Consider the following 25,284-nt stretch of genomic DNA (forward strand, 5'->3'; position numbering starts at 1 on the left):
AAGAGGATTTCCAAGCAATTTATTATTCCAGCATAGACCACCACAATGTGGACCTATTTAGGTACAGCTGTGCAATATATTAACAATTTTAAAAAACTGCCTTTACATGACATCCTATTTTATTTTGTGCTAAAGTACTGCAAATATAGAGAGACATTTATTTACTAGTAGTATAAATAGCAGGAAAAAAATCTCAAGGTGCTACATGACCATTTTATGACATTACCTTTAACAAATTCTCCTGGATAGTAAGGATGTAACTTCTCAGTCTATGTTCTTTTACAGCAAAGCTCTGACTTTTCATTTTTCCGACTTTGACATGATCCTTTGATTAATGAGGAGACCTGAGTTGTTTTAGTTCATAAAACATATTACGAATCGGGGAGGAAGAGCAGATGCATATCAGTAGTATTTAGCATGCCCTCTCTGAAGTGCCATTCTATTTGTGTGCCCAAGTCTAATATCGCTAATGACTTTGAATTTCAGCATGCCCTGATCTGTTGTTAAGCCTTTTAGATATTTCATTTTATGCAGTGTAAATACATTTACATTTTGGGAGGAATCATAGAAATGATCTGATATACATGTAAAGTATATCAATCCAGGGTACATTTGTTCAAGTAAAGATGTTCTCCAACAGGAACATTCAAACACAGGTTTTCATTGTGGTGGCTGGTTGCATTTAAACTTTAGTAAGTAATTTACACATTTTTACTTTTGCTTTTGAGAGTTTTGTTTTCATCACTGACAGCATGTAAAGTACCTGAGCAAAGCCTTTCATTCCAGAGGGGGTGCGAACGCATGCAGTGCTTCTGTAGAGCGTCAGGGCCATCAAGCAAAATAACAGATTCAAATAACACAGTCTCCATATATTTCAAAATCAAGACTTTTGTTCTTGATTTTTTTTGTTCTTGATCTTGATTCACTTTCAAAGTTTTTGTGTTGTACCGTATTCTGTTTAACAGAACAGAATCTTACCTTAAAACACCTTAATTTCCTCTCAAATGAGCCGGCCATTTTATTACTGGCATCATTCCTGGTTCCTGGCTTAAGAATAAATCTGAGTATGCTGTATCATAAAAGAAAGCTTAAAACGAAGCCAACATCTAGTTGGACTTAATTTGTTCATTGGTCTGCTTTTCAATTTAGCCATGTCTAATTTGAAACTGAAACATATAATATTGGCAGAATAAAGTGATGCACAATCCATGATGCACAATCTCACATTAGGAGGACTGAAAGGTATTTTTGATCAATTATCAGAAGTAGTATATACTATATGTTGAGACACTGTGATTAATTCTAGATCAGAAGTTAAATATCATTTTAGACTTAACAGAAAGAACAGTAGAAGTAGTTAATACAACCTATGCAGCTACATTTATTGTACCAGAATAATGTCACTGTTACACTTTGCTGATGTTCAGTTCCAGGTAAGAATTGTCAATTATTGCACAACATTTTTTGCTACTGTATGTTGCACTTAGAAGTGGGGCTCGCTATTTTGTTTTGGATGTCATTTCACCCTATAAGTACAAGTCTAGTATATCCTAATGACTTCATATATTCCTTGACAAGAAAGGTATGGAATGTCCAAGTACAGCACCTCAGTGTTCTTTTCTAAAACTGTACCACAAACCAGCGTAGTTGAGATATGTTGTATACCCACAGAAGCGCCGCCAGTGTGATTTGTCTAAAATAATTTTGGCCATCCCTGCCTGGCATAATACAATCTAAGCTCAGCTGTCCATCACACGTCACGTTCTAATGTCTGATTATACATCTGTCGTTACATATGTGTTTCACGCCTCTTTACAACTCCTTCTGCCCTTGCCTCCATTCCTCGCTCCCTCTATGGTTGTTAGGGTGTGGAAACTGCTGACTGTTTATTTCTGAAAGTCTCGAAAAATGCCAGCATGCCCTTCTTGGCGGTGGTGGAGCCTGTCTTCGGGGGGGAAAGTCCTTGGTGACAGGGAGCCGTGAAAGTGAAGCCATCCATGGAATTGGCGCGCTTCACCTTGGAACCTGCCCGCCACATTTTGGACCTGGGCGGCGGAGTCTGGGCCACTAAGCACTTTTGGTACTGGACCTGCAGGGGGCACAATAAAGCCATGTTAAGCAATGACCTCACTTCTCTTTCCATGTCAGAAAGATACTGCACATGAGTCATCGCTTAATTACTTTCTTTAGAAGTATCTACTACTTCCCATTAAAATATGAATCATTCAACCAAGGTATCATGTATAATAATCAAGTATTGCTAGATTGGCTACTGCACGGAAGACATTTTGTACATCAGTTCTCAACCCATCCCTTCACTCACCATGCACGCAGCCTGCACAGCTTCAGAGAGGACCCCAGCGTCTGGCTCGCACCAGAACACGTGACACTCAAACCGCTGCGTCCCGCCGTCCACAATCACGGCAAAGGTGTGTGTGTCATGGCCCACCCCCAAAAATGTCAAGTAACGCACTTGACATTCCCAGAAAGGATCATCTCTGTCCTGGAAGAGAAGTCCCAGAGAACGGAACAGAGAGGAAGGGGACACAGAGGGACAGAGAGAGAAAGAGAGGAAGGTGACACAGAGGGACAGAGAGAGTGGACAGAGAGGAAGGGGACACAGAGGGACAGAGAGAACAGAACAGAGAGGAAGAGGACACAGAGGGACAGAGAGGAAGAGGACACAGAGGGACAGAGAGGAAGAGGACACAGAGGGACAGAGAGAACAGACAGAGAGGAAGGGGACACAGAAGGACAGAGAGAACAGACAGAGAGGAAGGGGACACAGAAGGACAGAGAGAACGGACAGAGAGGAAGGGGACACAGAAGGACAGAGAGAACGGACAGAGAGGAAGGGGACACAGAAGGACAGAGAGAACAGACAGAGAGGAAGGGGACACAGAAGGACAGAGAGAACGGACAGAGAGGAAGGGGACACAGAAGGACAGAGAGAACAGACAGAGAGGAAGGGGACACAGAAGGACAGAGAGAACGGACAGAGAGGAAGGGGACACAGAGGGACAGAGAGGAAGGGGACACAGAGGGACAGAGAGAGAGAGACAGTTTCAAACGAAGAGACAAACGGGTAGAAAGAGATTAGTTGGTGATAGAGTTTGGAATGAGTGCAGAAAGAAAGGTAGTCATTTCATTGGTTAGTCTGACCACAGCGTTTGCAGTAAGCCCCCCTCACCTCTCCTTTCCAGAGCGAAAGCACGGTATCAGAGATGTGGATGACGATGGGTTCCCACTCGTCGCTGTCGGATGTGTTCATGATGCTCTCTATGGCCCTGTTCAGCACCTCCATTCCTGCCAGAGGATCACACCCACACACACACAGCAACTTAGTAAAGCCGCTTCAGCAACCACAAACTGACTTCTTAAAGTAAAACCAGTAAGGCCAGGGTGAATCCACTCTCTGTACCACAGGTCATAATCAAACATCCTTCCAGCGATTGTTACTCGAAGTGGTCATGCCCTCAGGTGTTTGATTTTGAATGAAGAAAAATGGCTTGTCATCATTAACAAGATGACAGCATCTCAGTGGACCTTAATATCTCTGACATAATGTGTGTGATGGCGGGCTCTGTGTCGGTCAGCAGGCAGGGCACCTTGATGGAGGCTGTTTTTGAAGCCTGTAATGTATACTTTGTTTTCAGTTTTATCGCTAGACGGTGCCTAGCCCAGCGCCAGCCAACTGACACACTGAACCGGAGCATTAGCTAGTGCCGGCAGCCTGGTACACAACGTGACTCAGCGTTTGTGTGGAGGATAAGAAGCTGCTGTCCTTGGTCTCACAACGGTCCTGATTTTAAATGTTTGTGTGAGTCCTAGAGGATTTTTAGTCCACCAGCAATATCTGGTGGTTATTACTGAACCTTCGTTCCCCAATGATTCTTAAGGCTGTTATTGAGAAGAGCTTTAGCTCTCTGTTCTTTATTCAGATTTAATACATAGAAGAAATAGAAACACTTTTAACCTTTCTTTTATTTTTACAGCTTAGTGTCAGTGAGATTCACAAATCTATGCTCCAAGAGAGACCTGGCTCAAATTAATGGTAAAGTTTGACGGTGTTTGCCAGTTGAAAGAAGCACTCCATAATTCCTGAAAGTAGTTTTGAAAGTGGTGCTCATAAGCCAAAACTGGTCCCTGTTTTTTTTTTGTGTGTAATTGATTTCTTGTGATTTGTTAGAAACTGCAAAAGAAAACATAGATGCCTACTGATTTATTTTGCCATTTGAAATTATATTTTGTTAATGTGCAAAGACAATTCTTATTATAGGTTACAGATTTGTGCTTCAGATCCTAGACTGCATCGAAAAGCGCAAGTAAAAAAAATAGACAAGAATAGAATAAGGTAACCAACCCATTGCCCTGGAGACAGGCAGGTTTCCAATGTATTGCACCTCAAACTTCTGCACTGTTTGCTTCATTGCATCCAGAAAGTCCACTGTAGCAAAAATCCAAATAATAATCACATTATTAATGTGACAGCTGCCATATTTTGAAGTTTACAATAAACTACGCATTGATCCAGTCAGAAAATCCATACATGTTATGTAACTGCAGGTTTTTATAGGCTCTGAGTTTGGCCAGGTTTCTGTACCTTGACGTGGCAGGTCCTCTGGGGAGATACTCTCCATGGTGAGGGAGCGGGCCATAGATGGGCTTCCAGTGGTCTTCTCCTCCAAGATCTGGACACAAACAGATACATCATTCACACTGGCTCACTCTAGAATGAATTACGGTGGCCTAAAAGGGACTTAAAACCACATCCTGTTTCAGATTTTGAGGTTACCTTTGAGCACATTTCGTGTAAAGCTGTGGCGATTGTTTTTGCCGGGGCGCTGCAGCGAAACACATGGCACTTCAGCATACATGTGTCTTTGTCACTAGCCACAAAGGCAAAGTCTCTGTTAATGAAGAGAACACCAGAGCAAAGATTAACACAGCCAACATGCGTTGCCTTTATGTCTTGTGTAGAAAAGTACTTTAGATGACTTTTTCTTTTGATCCGGTACTGAATAAAACGGATACGAATACAAATGGAATGGAATTCAAAAGCATGTTATAAATCAAACGTTATGCTTTTTTGCATGACTGTGCTCAACTAAAGCCAGTGCTGCACCAATCCGTATCACGTAACGTTTAAAAATGCACAAACATCCAACGACTAAGCAACAGAGCACTGAACACAGCACAGACCCTCATGACATTGAGTATATCAGTAACAGAACACAATGTGACCTCATGCTTCTCCCCTCATCAGCAGCTGGGATGAATAGGCTGTATCAGATGACATGTAATAGCTATCCTCATGGACCGATAACTTTCTCAGCACATTAAGGAACAGAGACAAAGAATGTACATTATAACTGCATCACAAATTTCTATCCTGCAGAAAGTGATTTTCAAGTCATGTATTTATACATATATTCACATAATTTTAATGTTGTTGAAAATGTACTAGTGATAAATTAATTTACACAATTTACAATACCACATAATGACAAAGTGAATTTGTTTTTAAAAATGAGTGCCGATTTATTGAAAAATAAACACTAACATATTTAATGTAAATAAATAATCAGACCCTTTGCCATGACACTCAAAACTAAGCTCAGATGCATACTGTCCTTTAATCATCCTTGAGATTTGTCTACAACTTCATTGGAGTCCACTTGGGGCAAATTCAACTGATTCGACATGATTTAAAAACACAGAACAGCCTATATAAGGTTCCACACCTCACACTGCATCTCAGAGCAAAACTTAAGTTATGAAGTCCAAGAAACTCTCTGGAAACCTTGAAGAATTGTGTCAAGGCATAGATCTGAGGAAGGTTATGAAGTAATTGCTAAAGCATGGTAAGCTCCCAGGAGCACAGTGGTCCCCATCATTGTGAAATGGAAGAAGATTAGAACCGCCAAGACTCTTCTTTTTTATTTAACCTTCATTTGACCAAGCAAGTCATTTGACCAAGCAAGTCATTGTTACGTACTTGTGGCCTGGGAAGTGGCAAAAGTAATTTGTGGGAAAGGGGAAGGGGCCAAGCATCAGCAGTAAGAACTACCTAGTTAGCTAGATGGCTAGCGGGTAGAATGGGAAGTGAAAAGCGGATATTCTCTGGTGTGATGAGACTAAAAAAATTACCAATGTAAATGTCTGTTAATGCCCAGCCAAAGCCCGGACTTGAACCCCATTAAAAATCTGTGAGAAGATCTACAAATAAGAATACGAGAAATTGCCCAAATCGAGGTATGCAAAGCTGATGGAGGTATACCGAAGAAGTCTTAAAGCTTAAAGTACTGAATAAAGGGTCTGAATACTTATGTACAAGAGATATTTCATTTTGTTTTATTGGGGTATTATGTTTAGACTGATGCCCAAAGTCTGTAACAGCATATAAAAAAGTTAAGGGGTCTGAATACTTTCTGAAGACTAAGTAAAATATTTTTTTGGCATACTGTATATACTGTATAAGGCAGGAAAAAAACAATTTATGTTTATTAATCTTTGACCCAAGTGATTTAGGCTTTGCTTAAAAGTCACTTTTTGCAATGGAGGAACTATCAGAACAAAGTTACCCAACTGACAAGGTACTGTAAACTTTCAGATTTATTTAATGAAGAGCTGTTCTGTATCCCATGTGCAGTTGCTTATTGAAACAAAGCTCAGTGGATGCAGTTGTCTTTATGTATCTTGGAGATAAAATTCTTGACCTTGGAACAAGAAGGTTCTGTCTTTTTGTGTTCATAAGGTTCTATCTGCAAACATTTATGATTTTGAAATAATTCGTATTTTTAAGTCTGATATTTCAGAATGTTCTTGTGAAAGTCCTTCATTATAATAATTATAATAATACATTATATTTATATAGCGCTTTTCAGGGACCCAAAGACGCTATACAAAAGTCACATAGAACAGAAAACAAACAGAAACCAAATAAATACTATGAGAAAACAACAATGCATCTCATAGGTTCTTATCCTCTTTTGCAATTTCTGTAACTGTTTCTTTCACCACCTTTCCATAATGCCCATAACTTTAACATTTTATGTTATTAAATTTAGGATTTGTTGTTGTGTTTCATGATGTGTTGTTGTGTTTCATGATGAGTTGTTGTGTTTCATGATTTGCCGTTCTGTTTTATGATTTGTCTTGTGTTTTATGATTTGTCTTGTGTTTTATGATTTGCCGTTGTGTTTGATGATTTGTTGTTGTGTTTTCTGATTTGTTGTTGTGTTTTCTGATTTTCCATTGTGTTTTCTGATTTGTTGTTGCGTTTTTCTTATTGCTGTTGTGATTTGCACTTCAAGGCCACCGTTTGATTAGGAAGAATTAAGAATCATCATATTGGCCAAACATTTCTGTACTTTTCTATTTAAATATATTTGCCAGTTTGTGCAGATTGAACCTTATGCCTGAACCCAGATTGTCCTTCAAGAAGCATAAGGCTTCATTTTCATTTTGATTTCATTGGGTTCTTGAAGAAGAATTCTCTACAAAACAGTTCTGAGGTCTGGGATGTGAAAACCTTGATGCTCAGAACTAAGCTTTGCACTGACAGAATCTTCTAGCCCTTCAGTCAGGAATTAGTTAGTTTAAACACAGAAAATGATCCCAAGCAACAGTGCTTTTATCCAGGCCACAACTTTGCTGCACCAGAATTGGCTGTTGACACCCACAGTCTTTCAATTATTGAAAATACTGAAGTAGTATGACCTGCACATCCGCATGAACGGTAGGCCCACAACTGCCCCAACTACCGCTCAGGGAACCACTCAAACAGATTGGCAGTCAGCACATTCCACTAAGCATGTCCTCTGGTCTTGTACACACAGCATTGTATTAAGTGTTTGTGTGTGGGTGTTGGCATGTCTGTGTTGTTGAAATTACATGTTTGACTACACTTATTAGTAATAGAAATCAGAGCATGGATAGCAAAATACAGAAAGTTCAATAAGGCTTAAGGGCTTAGTTTTAGGGTAAAAGCTAGAATTGAGTAAGGTTATGTTTAGAGGTAGGATAAAATAGAATTCGGATGAAATTTATTTTGGGGGGCCTTGCCAGGACAATAAAATGTAAAATGTGTTTGTGTATGTCTCTGCATTCTGTCCACGGTGGAATGGAAGCTGTTTTATGACAGATAATCCATGTCTTTTGTGTGGGTATAATACAGTTTAAGCGAGCAGTACATGGGGAGAATTTGTCATAGTGGCAGGTGCGACCTTGCAGCTTGACTCTGGCTGGCACAGGAGAAAGAAGGGAGTGTTGGCTGAGGCAGGGGGGATGCTCATTTGGACATGACCCAGCTAGCCATCCTGGTCCTTTCATCAAAAAATGCCCATTCAACTGTGTTGTAAAACCTGTTTAATTAATTTACACAAGTCAGGCTAAGTGGACAATTTCGTCACAGCTCTAGTTCACATATACTGTACTTCCAATGGGGTTCATTTCCTGGTCTTACCTGTTACTGTTTTTGTTGTATCTCCTCTGTACATTGTGATTAAATTCTGTCCAATCAGAATGAAATCACAATGGCTTCCAATTAATTAAGACAGTAGTCTGAGCTGAATATACTTCAGGGAGTTGAACCGTTGAGAGAGTTGCTTTATACATCTATCATCTAACATACTAATTTGAGAATACAGCAAGACAGTCTGGGATAGTGCTGAATGGGCATTTGTTGTGAGACAAGTACATGCCAGATCAGGATTCACACTGCATAAGACTTAAGGGCCACTAGAGTTTGAGGAAAAAACGGACAGGGTTTCTTTTGAACATGCATGAGCAGCACGAGAGACATTATATACAGTACAGTAGCATATCAACAAAACAATATCTACATATTTGATGAGACAATACACAGCATGATTACATAGAGCCTAATGAGGCACTGAGCTTTCGCTTGAGATCATGATGCAAACTGGCACAAATGGCATGTCAACAGCAAATTAGTTGACCAAGAAAAGGGTGATTACCTGTCTCTGTTTTTCGTGAGTGGCAGAAAGAAAGAAAGTGAAAGAAAGTGAATTATTACAACTGCCTTTGGCAGGAGACAAAATGCTGGCATTGGCTCAGAACTACATCTATGTGTAACCTATATTTTGACTCTTGGCCCGGGTCTTTCAAACGCCTTTTCTTTGTATATCCACATCACGTTTCTTTCTCCAGGCCTCATCTATTCTACTCAGCCGGTATCTGAATTGTAGCACTGCTGACACCATCATCAGGTCAATGCTGGAATTTTCCACTTCAAAAACGCAAGGTGAATATTTACGCCCTCAGATGGATTTACCATAATCTGTGACTGTATTATCTGTGACCCTGAACCTAACCTTACCCCAGCCCATAGAAAAACAATACAAATCAAATACTTAATGGAATATTTACATGTTATCAAAACTTTACACGTTAAATAGTTCTTGACTGAACAACCCAAGAGCATTGGTTTACCAAATTATAGCATTGTACGTCTGTCAGTCAGTTCCACCCTACTGTACTGTTTTTTAAATGTGATCATGTCGAAATATCTCTTAGAACGGAGTATGTTCCTGTGGTGACTACCCAAACTGGAACCTTCTCTAATACGTATGGATCAGAACTAATCTACCAGGGCCAGATTAAGGCTAGATACCGTCACCCACCAGAGACCGGGGGCCACTTCCCAGTCAGGCTTTCACTACCCTGCTCACCTTCCTACTAAGTCACCTCTGTACATCTGTTTAATAGACCACCCCGCCAACACACATACACACACACACACACAAAGAATAATATTTATAATAATAAAGAGATAATAACATGTGCCGTTAAGACTGTATTTTTATGAAATTAGCATAGGCCAAGTTTTTTTTTCTTCTTCTCTGTTTAATTAAAAAAAACAAAGAATTCTGTCGTTTGCACTACAGACCACATCTTTTTTCATTTGGGCACACTAAGTGGCTACTCTGACAATGTCCAACTGAGATCAACAAAACCAACCTGGTCAGTCTGTTGGGAAGAGGATAGGACTGTTTCATTTTTGGGGGATTGTTATTCTGATGTTTTTAGTCTTTGTCTTCTAGTTTGTTCTGACATTTCGGCCCACCCTTGTGGCCTAGGGTGGCAGAGCAGTCTACTGCAGTCTCCCACTTACACTGCTGCAACATGAGTTTGAATCCGACCTTATGCTCTTTCAGCAAGAAATTACCACCTTCCTGCCCAATAAACCATCTTCAAATTCTTCAACAAAAAAAAAATACATTGGAAAACCTGCCTGTGTATATTTGTAATGAGATTGACATAGGGCACAAATACACTATGGCTACATACTTGACCTTATGATAGAATAGCTAAACAATGTTTTTAGACATTTTTCTCTCTCTTTCCATTCATACATTTTGGTATAACAATAGTGTACTGTCTTGATGCCAGAATGATTTAAGTAGTGAAACGTGTCAGATGAAAACAAGACTTGTTGTGTTCTATTATGCAAGAATTTATATGAGAAATCTTTAGGCCAGTAGGACAACAGAGATAATCAGCTAGGCTACTGTATGAATTGGAACTGTGTAAATTCACATATGCCTTCTAACCTGAAACACTGTGATCATCCTAATTTTCACTTAGCTACAATATAAAAATATGTTTGGTATAGCTTCCCATATATCTTAACTATATAGGGCATCTGTTTTAATTTGGTTTCTTGGTTTAGAAAGTATTTGGCATAAACACATGGGCTATGCATAAACTCAATTAATTCCCTTTAACTTCAATAGTTAGCATATTTCTTGTTTATTAGAAATGAGTGTCTGTATGGCAGTTTTGAATATGTCAATATCCTAGAACAAGCACCTCTTTGCCAATACATTATACTAACACAGATGCCCCCCCGACCACAAATGTAGGGCCCCACCGCCTCCCAAATTTCAATTTAACCACTGCCTGTAAGCCCCCGCATTAACCTGGCCCACTACACCACACAGATTACCAAATGTTGCAAAACTACTTGGTTAAGCGACATTGCAGGTACTGTACAGACACTGACCATAAGAAACAGAGAGGACTTGAGTATTTGCCCATACGATCCCCAGGTTGGCCCACCTGCCGTTGTTGCAGCCCACGCCCCACACGCGGATGTTGATGATGGGCTGGCAGTGGACAAGGCTGCGGTCCACTGGGTCCATCAGGCTAAGGGTGTCCTTCTTCAGTACCATCATCATGTCCTGGCCCTGTGGACGGCAGAGGCTTCAATGAGACCACTCTGTCAGGGCAGTGTAGGTAATCTGCCCAGCCAAGCTCAGGTGCACTGCTTGAAACAATAGACCCAAGATGGCGTAGCATCGCAACAGCATTTTGTGTCTGTCCATGTTTGTGATTAAGTTATTGGTAATTGTATGGGTTGCACATCGTTTTTGGATTGTCTTTATGTTTGATTGTTTGGCGTACCTGGTTAAATATATAGTCTGGGACATTTGCAATGAACAAAATATGTTTGGGTTCTGGATGGGTGATATATGTGCATAATCTATAATTAGAATCACATTTAAACCTCAGTTAGCCATTATCTGAGGTACTCTCACCATCACCACCCCTCCTCTCACCTCTCCCCAAGCACCCAGGGCATCTCGGGCCTCCGCCTTGCTGCTGGACAGCTGCTGGATGCAGTTATTGACTGCCAGACTGCTCTTCCCTGGAGCCAGCTCCTCCTCTGGGATCTCCACCCAGCCCAGAGAGCGCACAGCAAAACACTGCGGAGGAAAGGAAAGGAGTGCGTGGTAGAGGTGCGGAGGAACGCCGCCCCCCCCCAAAGGAAAGGAGTGCGTGGTAGAGGTGCGGAGGAACGCCGCCCCCCCCCAAAGGAAAGGAGTGCGTGGTAGAGGTGCGGAGGACGAACCAGAGAAAATAAAGTACAGGGTGCAAGAGAGGGATGGATAAAAAAAAATCACAAATATTTTTGAGGTAATTGTCTCCAGGTAATTGTCTCCAGGTAATTGGTCCTAGATTGTGATCATGTGAGCTTTTCAATAATATGCAGTATAATGTGTATTTAGCTGAAACATACCAACATGATGCTTCTATATAATTCATTTATCGACTTTAAATCAATACTGTTCCTTTCCTGAGAGATTACTTTCACATCCTTTTAGTGGACATGATCTATAAAATGCACTGAAAGCAGCATGGACAAAAACCTATTGACCAGGGTTATGATTCTAAAAGTGTCCCTCATATAATAAATGACTGAATCAGCTTCCTGTATATTGTCTCAAGGAGCCAAAACATTTTCACCACAAGCTAACGTGAATGAAACATCTGGATGTTGTTAGACGGTAATGGTCAGAAGTTGTTTTGTTGAGTGCGGAATGATGGGTTTTGGACAACATCTAGGCCCACTCTACCTTGGAGTCAGGATCCATGCTGGTGCAGAAATAATCGTCCTGCCAGGAGACCCTGTGGGGGAGATTAGCAGCACAGTCAAATGACATGAAGGATTACCGTCCACAACCACCACACATTACACTGCAGTCTTTCCTGCCTCCCTCGATGCGGTCCTTTGGTACGTTGTGTTACATCTAATCCGGTCCATCTGTTGGACTTTCAAAGTAAAGTTCTTGCCTGCCACCGATAAATAAAAACAGCTGTTGAGTGGGCGATGATTGAGAAAAACACAGAGCCATTCTGATTACCTCAGAGGTAGATTCCCTCTGACACAGTCAACTGGAGACTGCGATTCCTGGAGCCGGGAGCGCTCCTCCCTTTCTGTTGCTCTCTTTGATGGAGCATAGTATGATAAGATTGTGTCCGTTAAAAGACCGGGGCATTTGTTGATGCGGTGCTCAGTGAGCGGGGGCTTTTCCGTTTTCCACAATCTTTGTCTATACAGAATATTCAGCCCCCTCTGTGTAAAATGCATGCTGGTTCGACTCATAGCTGTGGCAGAAACTACACTTATTGGTGGTCTTGACAACCCCTTCACGTGGCAGTGTCCCTCAGGGCTGCCAAAAGAACTCCACATAATTGAATCGTTGAGTTCTTTCCTTAAAGGGTAGAGGGTCAGCGACGATTTATCATGCCAAAGAACCTACAAACCTTCCTTTCTACACCTTTGGACATACTGTTCTTCTAAAATGTTTGTTAATAATGTAAATGTATAGTCTGAAAACATTAGAGCGATCATGCTGATATCATGAGCGGGCAGGACTGTCTTTCATATAGCTCTGTCCATGACTTTGAGACACAGACTTCAGCTTTTTAACAAAACCCAGGTGGGGCGACCTATTTGTTGTTGCTCAAACGAAGGATCCCAGCTTTAAGGTAATCCAGGCGTTTGACCTAATAGGCTGGGCCTACTTCATTGCGATATATCTATAATTAAACACAGGTTTGTTGTGTCACAGATGGTTAAGCCTTAGGCACTATATCATACAGTATTTTTCCTAATCATTTGAATGAATTCAGATCCTGGTCGCCATAGCTGGACTGTGGTAAAATGTAACAGAACTAGGGCCTTAATGGGTTTCCCATCTGCGTCTCAGAGGACTTATCTATTCCTGCCATTATCAGCCAGAGGACAGATATGACATCTGCTCAAAACACTGAGAATGGGTTAGCGGGTAGTATTCCACGAGGCGCTGTGCCACATTGCCACATTCTTGACATCAAACCCATTAACTGAGAGCGAATGCATCTAATGCATGCTAACCCTACTGTTTGTTTGCGCCATCTACCAATGTTGTTTATTTCAAAGGGCTCTCTAAGCATCCTAATCTGCAGGTGAAACAAATTGTACCTCATCAAATTCGGACTAATTTACCTTGTAAAATATCCATCGTCATAGTTCAGTTTGTAACAAGGCCACAGTGCTTGTGACTGAGTGCTAGCTTGGGTCCGCGGAGGATTTTGAAGGAGTACCTGTCATTTATGGAGGCCATCGGATTCTCTGTCAGCCTTGGCCTTGTTTCACGTCTGCTACCAGCCTCCAGGCTCTGGAAAAGAGGACATTATTAGAGCAGAGATCCCTCTCCTTGGATGCAACCACATTCAGTGTACAGCTGCCAAAGTCAAACGGAGAGACTGAACTGAATTTAGAAGTTGAAGCCCAGACCTTGATGTCCCTGGCTGGGATTCCACTGATGGCATTCTGGTCCTCCTCATTGCCGTACGACGGGTGCTGCCATTGGGTTGTGCCGGTTGGCACATGCCAGTAGTAGGTTCCAGTGGTGTCCCGGATGGTGCGCCAACCCGACGGCAGGTCAGAGTCCAGGTCAAGGCTCGGGTCATCCCAGATGTTGTCTGAAGAACACAGAACAAGCAGGGATCGTAGCAATGTGGTGAAAGTAGGCTTAACAAACAAGCAACATCACAGCATCTGCTGCCATAAACAGTACGACCAGCAATGTAACAAGCGTAATTAAATGTCATGTCTATATTTAATAGCATTCATAAAGCCCGCTGGACGTGAACCCAGCTTTTTAACGTCTATCGTGCCCAGGGGGCTGTGTCTCATCAGTGTCTAACATTAGCAGCGTCAACCTGTCTAAAGGGCACGGTAAGCCCAGAGGCTGACCCTGGCTCTCCGGTGGCTGGCATGCTGCACGTGACTGTGAGGAGCGGAGCGGAAATGGAGAGCTCAGGCCACATGTTTAATCCGTCAGTTGCCAGATGAGAATGCAGTCCTTCTGCATCACACAGGGCTGGCTGGCAAAAACACAGTGCCTGAGGCTGGACTCTACTGACAGTTTGGAAAGGGCAAATAAATATGGAACTGACTCAGGGTCAGTTATAAAAGAAATTACAAAGGGATGTAGAGACATAGCCCCTGAGTGTTGCAGTTGTCTAAGTCACTGCCTCCCGGTAAAGCTGTACAGTGATCTAAGTCGCTGCCTCACAGTTACAGCTGTACAGTGCTCTAGATCACTGCCTTGCAGTACAGCTGTGCAGTGGTCTAAGTCACTGCCACGCAGTATAGCTGTACAGTGGTCTAAGTCACTGCCTCCCGGTAAAGCTGTACAGTGGTCTAAGTCACTGCCACGCAGTATAGCTGTACAGTGGTCTAAGTCACTGCCTCCCGGTAAAGCTGTACAGTGGTCTAAGTCACTGCCACGCAGTATAGCTGTACAGTGATCTAAGTCGCTGCCTCACAATTACAGCTGTACAGTGCTCTAGATCTCTGCCTTGCAGTAAAGCTGTACAGTGGTCTAAGTCACTGCCCTGCAGTAAAGCTGTACAGTGGTCTAAGTCACTGCCTCCCAGTACAGCTGCCCCAAGAGCCCAGGTGTATGAATCCTGGCTGTGGATTTCCGACAGTGCCTAGGGTTCAGCAGAGGGTGGCACAAATGTCTTGGTGTGTATCGTGACATGTGTCTCCCATACATATCACAGAGTTGTTGTAATGAGGCAAGGCCAGAATTGTGCGTGGTGGGGCATATCTGTACAGAGCTTAAAAGGAGAGCTTGAGTGGTGGGAAATAAATTATAAAAAATTTGAGAAAGCCAGAGGTGGATCAATATTGACACATGGGCTGTGTCCAAAATGACACCCTCTTCTTTATGTGGTGCCTTCCCTCAGCACAAGTCACCCTCTGCAGAATTCCACTGTCAACCTAAGAGCATGGAACAGCCAGGTTGAGAAAGATTTATTGCCTAAATCCAGCATGCAAAATGCACTTTCCTTTATTTAATTCTGGTCTGTCCTTTGTGTGCGCATGACCCAAATGAAATGCTCATGATTTCTCGCTATGTACATCTCATCCTTATTCATCAGTCATTTAACCCTGGTCAGCCCTGTGTCGGACAAGGAAGAACAACCATATCCGGTATAAAAACAGCCTGAGAAAATTACACCCAATGGATGGAGCGGATCAGCTGAACCCAGCTTGAGCGAGATTTAAAAAAACCTATGAGACAACAGTATTATAAAGACAGCCAGAACTCATCAGCTTTTATGGGTGTGGGGCCAACCAGGACTTCTGGGACCGGGCCTTGTCAAGACCCTGTATAGCAGCACAATTCAGCACATTTCACAGGCAGATTGATGGGTTAGTGAAGCCCCTCTGGGAGTGACGGCAAAACTGTGTCCAGAATTAGAATTCATCGCAGCCCTGAGGATAAGCCCACCAGAGAAGACACACAATTCTCTTACTGTAGCCTGCCTTTTCACATCATTGACATTTATTACCAGTGATTCATACTTGGGAGGGGTTCTCAGAACCAGCCTCAACGGACCATAGTGCTGCATGGCAGTTTGAAAGGAATGGATGTTTTCTGCTTAGGAAAACAGAATCGCACGTTCCTATCCAGTACTACATCTATGTGTCACAAAGCCACTACCCTATGTCACAACAGTTGATGCTGTCACTAATTCCAAAAGTGGAATAGAACAAGAGCTTTTAGGGCTTTTAGTCCCTATTCTGTTGCTTGAGGTTAGGACAAAGGCTCAGGGTCTGGTGATTTATCCTAGTCCTAATCGTTGTTTCATAGGTTGTACTAGGAGACAGCTCATTGGATGGGTTCTTACTGAGGTCATGAGTTATTTTACAGAGCAGTGTTTTTAGTCCAATTCTGGCTTTATAGGGCCATTTCCATGTTCAAGATCCCATGACAAGCAGAATGTGAAGTTCACTTGAGAAGGGCCGGGTTGACCTGAATAGAGGTAACCATACCAACCATGCCCGGGGTCCTAGCAACAGTTGTTTCAAAGGCATGCTGTCTTTACTGATGAGGAGATTTTAAACACGCACATCTAAAACAAACTCTCCCAAAATATATCACTTAGCAGGTATGAGCTTAGAAAATCCACCGGGGATGGGGAACAGAAACACATCCTCAAACTAGACAACTCAGACTTCTGATGCATGTGTCAGGGATTACACATTACCACGGATCACTAGGGCAAATCAAACTGCATGGTACCATGATGCCTCTTGCTCAGACGAGCTCAACACATTCTACGTTCACTCTGAAGCTGACAGCAATGCCCCGGATGATTGGGTGCTCTCGCTCTCTGAGGTTGGCGTAAGTTACCCTCTCAATGAGAGTGAATACTCACAAAGCTGGTGGCCAAGATGGCATCGCCAGTCATTTCCTCAGAGTTAGTGCCAACCAGCTAGCGGGCGCCTTCACAGACATCTTGAAGCTGTTCCAAGCTGTAGCTCCCACTTACATCAAGGAGACCACCATCATCACAGTTCCCAACAAAACCAAAGTAACACGTCATAATAAACATTACACTTACACCGGTTATCATAAAGTTACTTAATGGTCTATTGGCAGATTGGCAAGACCCACTCCATTGTGCTTTCCGCTTCAACATATAAAATGTTAAATGTCCCTTGATTTTCAGAACACCAAAATAACACATGAGGAATAGGAACACTGTTGTGAGAATGACGTTTATTGACTAGAATTCAGCATTTGACACTATTCTTCCCTCAGAATTCACCCTCAAGCTTAAAACGTTAAATCTGGACATCACTCTGTTCAATTGGATACTGGATTTTCTGACAAGCTGCCCTCAGGCTGTGAGGATTGTCAAAAACACCTACTCCGTACCTGAGGATGTGTCCTCAACCCTCTGCTTTAATCCCTGCTCACCTACGACTGGGTGGCTTAGCGCAACTCCATCATCGGATTACAATACCACGGTTGGCTGCCTGATAACCAGCAATAGTGGGCCCACCTACATGGCGGAGTCAAACAAACCGTCAAAAGCGTGCAATAGCAGCGCTACATTATAAGGTGGCAAAAGTTCGGCATTCCACCATGAATATTCTACAATGGTTTTATCCATCATGAGCCAATCAAACATTCCTCTTTTCCCCCAGCAAGCAGCAAAGCCTGCAGGCAATAAGCAAAGACTGTCAGAAGGACATTATTAGTATTTAAAGCTAGCTAGTGGTCATGTTAGTTGCTTCGTGTGATGGAGCACATTTAGGAACAGCCAGAGAAGGAAAAAAGCTGGGTGAAATGAGAAAATCTATAATGCATAGTGTCCAGGCTCCACAGTAAAAGTACATTACCAATAACAGATTGAATGTGCTGTGCGTTTAATTCCCTGCGGCATACAAATAGTATTGATTGAACTATTTTGGTGTTGACATTGTAGACCAAATAGCCCTTGTTTACAGTTTGCATGGATCTGTAATGGCTCTTTTGACTCTAGAGGGCTTTCTACTGAATGGAGAACTTCATGGTTTAGTATATTGTCTCAACACTATTAAATAATACTGCGGTAGGACATTTCAAATGTACGTCATCAGTTTTGTACCAGTTACAGTTTAGTATTATAAATAATCTTTCCGAAATTCTAGCTTTTGGCCAACCTAAATGTTGTTTTCACTATGACCCCCGTCAGAGCTGTGGCTTCTGTCCGTAGACTACTGTAAGGTGATAGTGTCTAACATTCCACTAACCCAGAAGGGAAGCCACACTCAGCCTTACATGTTCTTATGTTCACAACTCACATTTGGGAGTAGAGAGCGGATTACAGACCAGTGTGCCATGCAGCAGTGAACTGCCAGGAGAGAGAGAAGAGGTAACTGAATTATTGATGAATTCCAGAGAGAGTCTGCAATGCGTGACTCCCTATAGCAACTACAGCTCTCAGCCAGCTGATCCAGTGGGCAATCAAGGGAGCAGACGTAACCTTATTGTACGCCGCTGCGTAGGCGCATTCCATCGATGCACCCCTGCCGGGCCGTTGCGCCAAATTGTACGTGTCCATTGTCCAGTGTTTGCGAAATAAAAGTTTAACATTCACCTTTGGTAACCATTTCTGCCATCTTCTGCATACAAATGATGCGTACACTGGATGAAGAGATTATACTGCTCTTGCCTCTGCAACCCAATGTTGCAAAGCAAATGCCAATGGAAGTTAATGTACTGTGGCTGTATTAAAACCAAACAACGCTATAGGTATGGCTGAGACGTTACTGCTGTGACAGGCAGAAAGCGCCTTGGCCACTATGCAGCCACAACCACTGCCTGCCTTTAGTTAAGTAAATACAGTTATCGATGCAGGTCTTTCGAGGTGTTCCCAAGTATCTTGTTACATTGATTGGCAGACTTTATTTAAGCAATGGCACCAAGGGGTATTGAACATGGCCAAGTGGTTTTCTTATTCCTCAGATGCATTGAGATGTCCTGAGATGTCTCTAGAACTCTACTGGAGTCCACCCGTAGCAAATTCAATGCATTGGACACAATTGAGAAAGGCACACACCTTCCTATTAAGGGTGCAACACTTCACAGTGCATCTCAGAGTGCATGAAGTCCAATGAACTCTCCTTTGACTTCAGGGATAGAATTGTGTTGCGGCATAAACAAACTGCTTAAGCATTTTATAGAAAGTTTATAGAAGCACAGAGGCCTCCAACCTTGTGAGATGGACTCTTTCTTACCGTCCAGCCAAACTATAGTGCCTCCCAAAAGTATTCAGTCCCCTTGGACTTTTACAGTATTACAACATGAAATCCAAATGCATTAATTAGGAGTTTTTGCCACTGAGATGCACAAAAAGATGTCCATAAAGTCAAAGCAATTACAGCCGTGAGTTTACTTGCACAATTGCACAAGCTCCGCCAAGTTAGATAGGGTCCTTTGACTAGAGGACACTAGAACACTGACCATTGTGTTTTTAAGCCACTGTGGCTCTATGTTTTGGGTCATTGCCCTGCTGGAAGATGAATCTTCTCCCAAGTCCCAGGTCTTCCAGGATTTTGCTGAACCCATTGTGTCCTATTTTTTCACAAGCTTTCCAGGCCCTAATGCAGAAAAGTATCCACTTGCCTTGATGCTGCCACCATCATGCTTCACAGTAAGGATGATGAGCGGTGTGAGGGTGGAGCCAAACATAGCACTTAGTATTAAGGCCAAAAGTCACAATTTTGGCCTCATTAGACCATAGAATATTTTTCCATGTGGTCTCAGTTTCCCACATGTCTTCTAGCAAATCCTAGAGTTGTGTTCTTTTCACCACTTTCCCATAAAAAAACAAATTTTTGAAGGCTGTTGTTGCAGTATGTGCAGTCTCATGGAAGACTGTAACTTTAGAATTATCATTGACTTCTTTGTGGTCTCCCCTACTAGCGCCGTTCTTGCTTAGGACGGTCTGGTGTAGACAGACTCACAGTTGTGCCACAATCTCTCCATTTCTTAATAATGGACGTTCCTGTACTCCAGGGATATTCACTGCCTTGGATTCTTTTTTAATATCCTACCCCTGATTGGTGCTTTTGAAGAGCCTTATTCCGAATTTGCTTGGAATGTTCCTTCATCTTCATGATGTCGTTTTTGTTAGGAATTGTACTAACCAACTGTGGGACCTCCCAGAGACAGATGTATTTAACCTGAAATTATGTGAAACACCATGACTGCATACAAGTGGACTGCATTCAGCTAATCATATGATTTGGTTAAACCAGTTGGTTGAACCACAGTTCATTCATGTGTTAAGGGAGTGAATACTTATGCAAGCAATTATTTCCTGTTTTATTTGCAGATTTTATTTTTCACATTGATATTATGGACTTTCTTGTATTCCTCAGTGGCAAAACCTAGTAATCAAATCCATTTTGACTGACTGCCTGAAGCACAGAGCTAAGACAACGCTGGAGTGGCTTCAAGTCTGTCAATGTCCTCGAGGGGCTGAGCCAAAGTCTGAACTTGAATTCCACTGAAAATCTGTAAGGACATGTGAAGATTGTAATTCACTAATGCTCCCCCATTAAGTCTGACCGAGCTTGAGAGGATCTACAAGAATGGTATATACTCCCCAAATCCAGGTATGCAACACCTGACAACGGGCTTTGACTGAAATGTTGCTGTTTTCTATTAAATCATAACACTTATAACCATTATCAGTTTGCAAGACTATTTTCCATTTCATTTTATATTTTTTCTCACACCTGGTCATTTATTTTCAGGTGTGGGATTCTGACATGCAACGCTGGTAGAGGCACACTCTCCACAAACCAATCTGAAGCTTCAATTGCTGCCAAAAACACTTATATGAAGTACAGAATAAATGGTCTGAACGACTTATGTACCTTAGTTTTTTCATCTTTTTATTTTGTATGAATTGGCAATTTGATCAGTTATAAATTAAGTCAATAACAACAAAATGTGGCGGATATGTAGCGCTCTGTATACTTCCTGAAGGCACTGTATTCACCTACAACCTATAACAAGTAAATCAACCTTCACTGTATTCACCTACAACCTATAACAAGTAAATCAACCTTCACTGTATTCACCTACAACATATAACAAGTAAATCAACCTTCACTGTATTCACCTACAACCTATAACAAGTAAATCAACCTTCAGGGTTTGAATCACCCGGTTTATGATTGGTTTATAATTCCTTGTTCAAACACTTCACCTCCAGTAAGTGACTATAGAGATGCAGATTCTCTATATCCAGTACAGTGTAGTCCTCACTGCTTTTGTCATTGTCATGGATTGGTCCTGTTACCAGAGAAATCTGGGTCTACCTACTCTACATGCCTATATACACTCGAGCCTCTCAACACACATTTGGATTAAGCCTGTTACAAAAATGCTCCCAAATGGCCAATCAAGACAGAGCCGCAGACTGAGCTCCCCATGTAGCTGCAAACAGCTGTAATTTAGCTGTCATGATGGCAATGATTGCAGTAAGATAGCGTCCATTTTATTTCTAATCTTAGATGCCCCTTAAATTAGAGAATGGGCACTTGGACAACATTGTGTATGGTATATTAAGGCATAAGGGGATTTAGAAAGAAGAGCTATATGTTTCAAAATAAATAAAGGATAGAATATTATCATGTTTATCACATGCAGAAGACTAAAGACAAAGACAAGAAATCACATTATGCTGAAAGAGAATTAAGTAGAGACAAATAATAACCGTAATCTGATAAACTCTATAAAAGTAGAGAGGCTGAAGAGAGAGTGAGAGTACATCTGGAGGAGAGTAATCCCAACGGCGCGGCATTCCAAGGTCAGAGCTGGGCTCTGTCCGTCCGTCAAAGGGATTACGGGCCACAGTGGATCACAACATCAATCTAGGATTCAGCTCTCAATCAGGGACCAGGGCAGCCTTCTCTACCAGCCACGCCAAGTAGCTTCAGACTGGTCGCGGCTCTGTAGCCTATATGCCAATATGACACATGCAGGGTATGACTAGTGTATTCAAGGTGTTTAAAGCCTACTGTGCATTTACGGGACCATTTTAATGTTTGGCAAGGTGCTATCAGGACTCCCCATCCTAAGCCCCTTCCAAAACATGAACACAGAAATCCACCATATAAAATGTATATCTTTGACTATCAGCAGGTTATTACATTGGATCTACCAGTCAATTATTCCATGGCCAAAACACCAAAATGATGTTCTGAATACAGTGACAGTGTAGTGTCCATTTTACAAGGATATATGCCGTTGACACAGAGAGACTGTGTTCGCATGTATCATGACTAGAATTAGGATGACACACTCTCCGCACTCCCTTCCGCCTCCCCCTCGTCGGAGGGAAGTTATTTTGGGAGCAGTGACGTACACAGTTAAGGCAGATGCTTTGACTGAGGAACCTGTGGTGATTTGGCTTATGAAAAAAAACAAGGTCCAGTAACAGTGCGATAAGCCTTCTGCAGCCTACTGAGAGGATGCTCACAATTCTCTAACTTGCCAATATGCATTGTAAAAAATATATTTAATTAATCTTAAAACAATATAAATCAATACTAATGAATAAATAATAGTAATAGTAATATCAGCATTTTAGTGAATAAACATATAGTTGACAGTACATTGACTGTCCTCTCCTCTGTGTTTATAACTAAACCCTGTGCCTACTGTACCATCCATCACTCTCTACAATAAAACCATCAGACAGCCACTCCTAACACTAGCAGGGCAACAGTTACCAAGACAACACCAAATCACATGGCAACCCACACAGTCACCAACATGAAACATAACGTCCTTTTGAAATAATATCTTTGGGGTTTTGGTTTTGTTTACTGTGTGGGGAACCCTCAATTAAACAGTGAACGAGACTACCCTCACCTCAACAGTCACATGAAACTAAATTTAAATGAATGGGTCTGTTTCAACACTTGTGGATTATACATTGTGGATGCATGCACTGACATTTTCAATATTCTGGATACATGCACTGAAATTTTAAAATGTATGTCAGACTTCAAGGATCACTGAGTGCAAGGGCAAAATGGCAAAAATATGTCTAGAGAGACTCGAGGGAATAATGATCTCATATTAAGACTGGTCTGTGGAAGAGCAGCCATTGATATTGTTATATTTTAAACTGATCAGAAGCAACAAACAAATGTGTTGCTGCTAGTGAACTCCCCATTCCATGGTCATCATCAAAATGTTTACCTTTTTGTAATCTTTATGCATTTTATAGACAAGATATGAGAGCTATCCATTCTTTTGTTTTGTTTCTTTTACATTGTTTTCCAAATATTAACATAGTAGGATACAATGAATACCTGCATTCAATTCATTGTTTTAATATTACATTTTTTTCCATGGATTTTGGTCCTTTCTATAATCTGTAAGTCACTACTGAGCAGTATGATCAAATGATTAAATACCATGAGATGATTTGAAAATGATGCACAAAAATTATAATAACTTTAAATGGAACTTGTGCCACGTGCTAAAACTTAGCATTTGGAAACACTGCCACTGAAAGAAACAAAAGTGTGGATAACTCCCATACCTTGCCCACCGACTGTTTACAGTGTAAGGAAATCCATGTGTTATTTTGTATTTTGGTTGATATATCCCTTTTTACAAAGACAAAATACAAAGAATCCTCTGATCTACATTTCTTTGTCTAATAAAGGCACTCAGGGTTTCTCAACTCCTGTTGTACCTGACAGCAATTTGCATTCGCCTGTTGTCCCAGGTCTAAATCCGACCCTGATTAAAAGGCTAGAATGAAAACCGGCAGTAGCCGGGACCCATGGCCAGGAGTTGAGATCCACTGGTTCCCTATCTGAATCCTTGATGAAAATACAAACACAGAACAACCTTAAGACATGCACAATTCAAAACTTTTCAGTGTATCTCCATGTACACTCTTCAATGACTGTAGGACAGAATGACGGCCCTATATGACACAGCACCTACAGCTGAACCCGACAACAGTGACAGTCGGACAGTGATCTCACACCTGCAGACCAGGTTTTACTACCTCCTCCCTGGCTGGCCAGATCCTATTCTCCCCTTTACTCTCAGGCTCAAGGGACAAGTAGGGGAAAAACAAATATTGAGAAGCACAGGAGAACGTGTGTTTACTCACCGTCATAATTAACTATGATGATAGCAAGCATGTAATCCTTCCCCAGCATGATGAGAGGTGTCCCTTCCTTCCTGGTCGCCCGGGTTAGCTGCACCACATTCCCGACCAAAATGTCCTGATGCCACCAAGACAACTCTGCCCCGTGCACTCGCTCCAACTGCACACAGCGCCAATCGGCCAGACACACACTTGCATGCCAAGAGGATTACAATCTTCACTCCACTCTCTCTTTCTCTGTCAAACTCTGTCACTCAACCCCTTCCTCTCTTTCCTCCCAATGCAAGTCACGGCCGGCAATGTCTGAGTAAAAGCAAGGAAAAAAAGAAACAAGCTCTTCTCCCTCTCTGTCTTGGCAATGTGTTTCTCCTTATACTGCGTCTCTATCTTCCTATCTGTGCTGGGGGGGGAGCTATTTGTTATACTGCTGCTGCCTTTCGTTTCACTCTCACTGTATTGTGCTCAGTGATGCCTGCAGCTTCCGCGCCACTCCCCCTCACCAACCCCCCCTTCCACACACACACACACACACACACACATTTTCTTCTCTCATTCTCTTCCTCTGGTCGTCTGCTGGTAGTCTCTCTTTCTATGTGGATTGCTGTGCATGAGGCAGAGAAGGTAGCATTAAGGCAAAGTGCAGATCAGGAAAACAGAATTGAAAAGCAATAATAAAATATATTATAAGGTATATTTTACAGTCATAATGAAAATTGGCATTGAAGAGGTTATTTTTTATGTTAAACCATAATTTTTCATATTTTCACTATATTTACTTTTATTGTGTCAACTGACCATATAAAATACTATATAACAGTTATATGGGGGCCAAATAAGGGCAAAAAGCTTTCTCAGAGAGTGAATTCGATTTATGTAACCTATATTTAGTATTTGTTCAGGGAGTCGTAATAGGATTTAATTCAATTTGAGCTGAGATGCACACCTCTCTTTGTATAGGGGATGTCTCAGAGATTAGTGACATAAATGTGT

The 25,284-nt window shown here is 41.8% G+C and overlaps 1 protein-coding gene across 2 annotated transcripts; it reads right to left on the reverse strand.

Annotated features, from left to right (window-relative positions):
• apbb3 (amyloid beta (A4) precursor protein-binding, family B, member 3) lies at positions 1-25,049 on the reverse strand. 2 transcript variants are annotated; one of them, XM_020044009.3, is made up of 13 exons: positions 24,298-25,047; positions 14,090-14,277; positions 13,897-13,970; positions 12,384-12,435; positions 11,586-11,732; positions 11,086-11,213; positions 8,982-8,987; positions 4,796-4,910; positions 4,604-4,691; positions 4,364-4,447; positions 3,191-3,306; positions 2,324-2,503; positions 1-2,089 (listed from the first exon to the last, which is right to left on the reverse strand). In XM_020044009.3, exons 1-13 carry the CDS (start codon positions 24,344-24,346, stop codon positions 1,862-1,864), a joined length of 1,455 nt encoding a protein of 484 aa, XP_019899568.1. In that variant the 5' UTR covers positions 24,347-25,047; the 3' UTR covers positions 1-1,861. The 2 variants fall into 2 exon arrangements, with proteins under 2 accessions (XP_019899568.1, XP_019899569.1); XM_020044010.3 differs by lacking the exon at positions 8,982-8,987 and having other exon boundaries at positions 24,298-25,049.
• Between the last annotated feature and the right edge of the window lie 235 nt (positions 25,050-25,284).

Source organism: Esox lucius, chromosome 7 (assembly GCF_011004845.1).
Source record: "Esox lucius isolate fEsoLuc1 chromosome 7, fEsoLuc1.pri, whole genome shotgun sequence".
Lineage (NCBI taxonomy): Eukaryota > Metazoa > Chordata > Actinopteri > Esociformes > Esocidae > Esox > Esox lucius.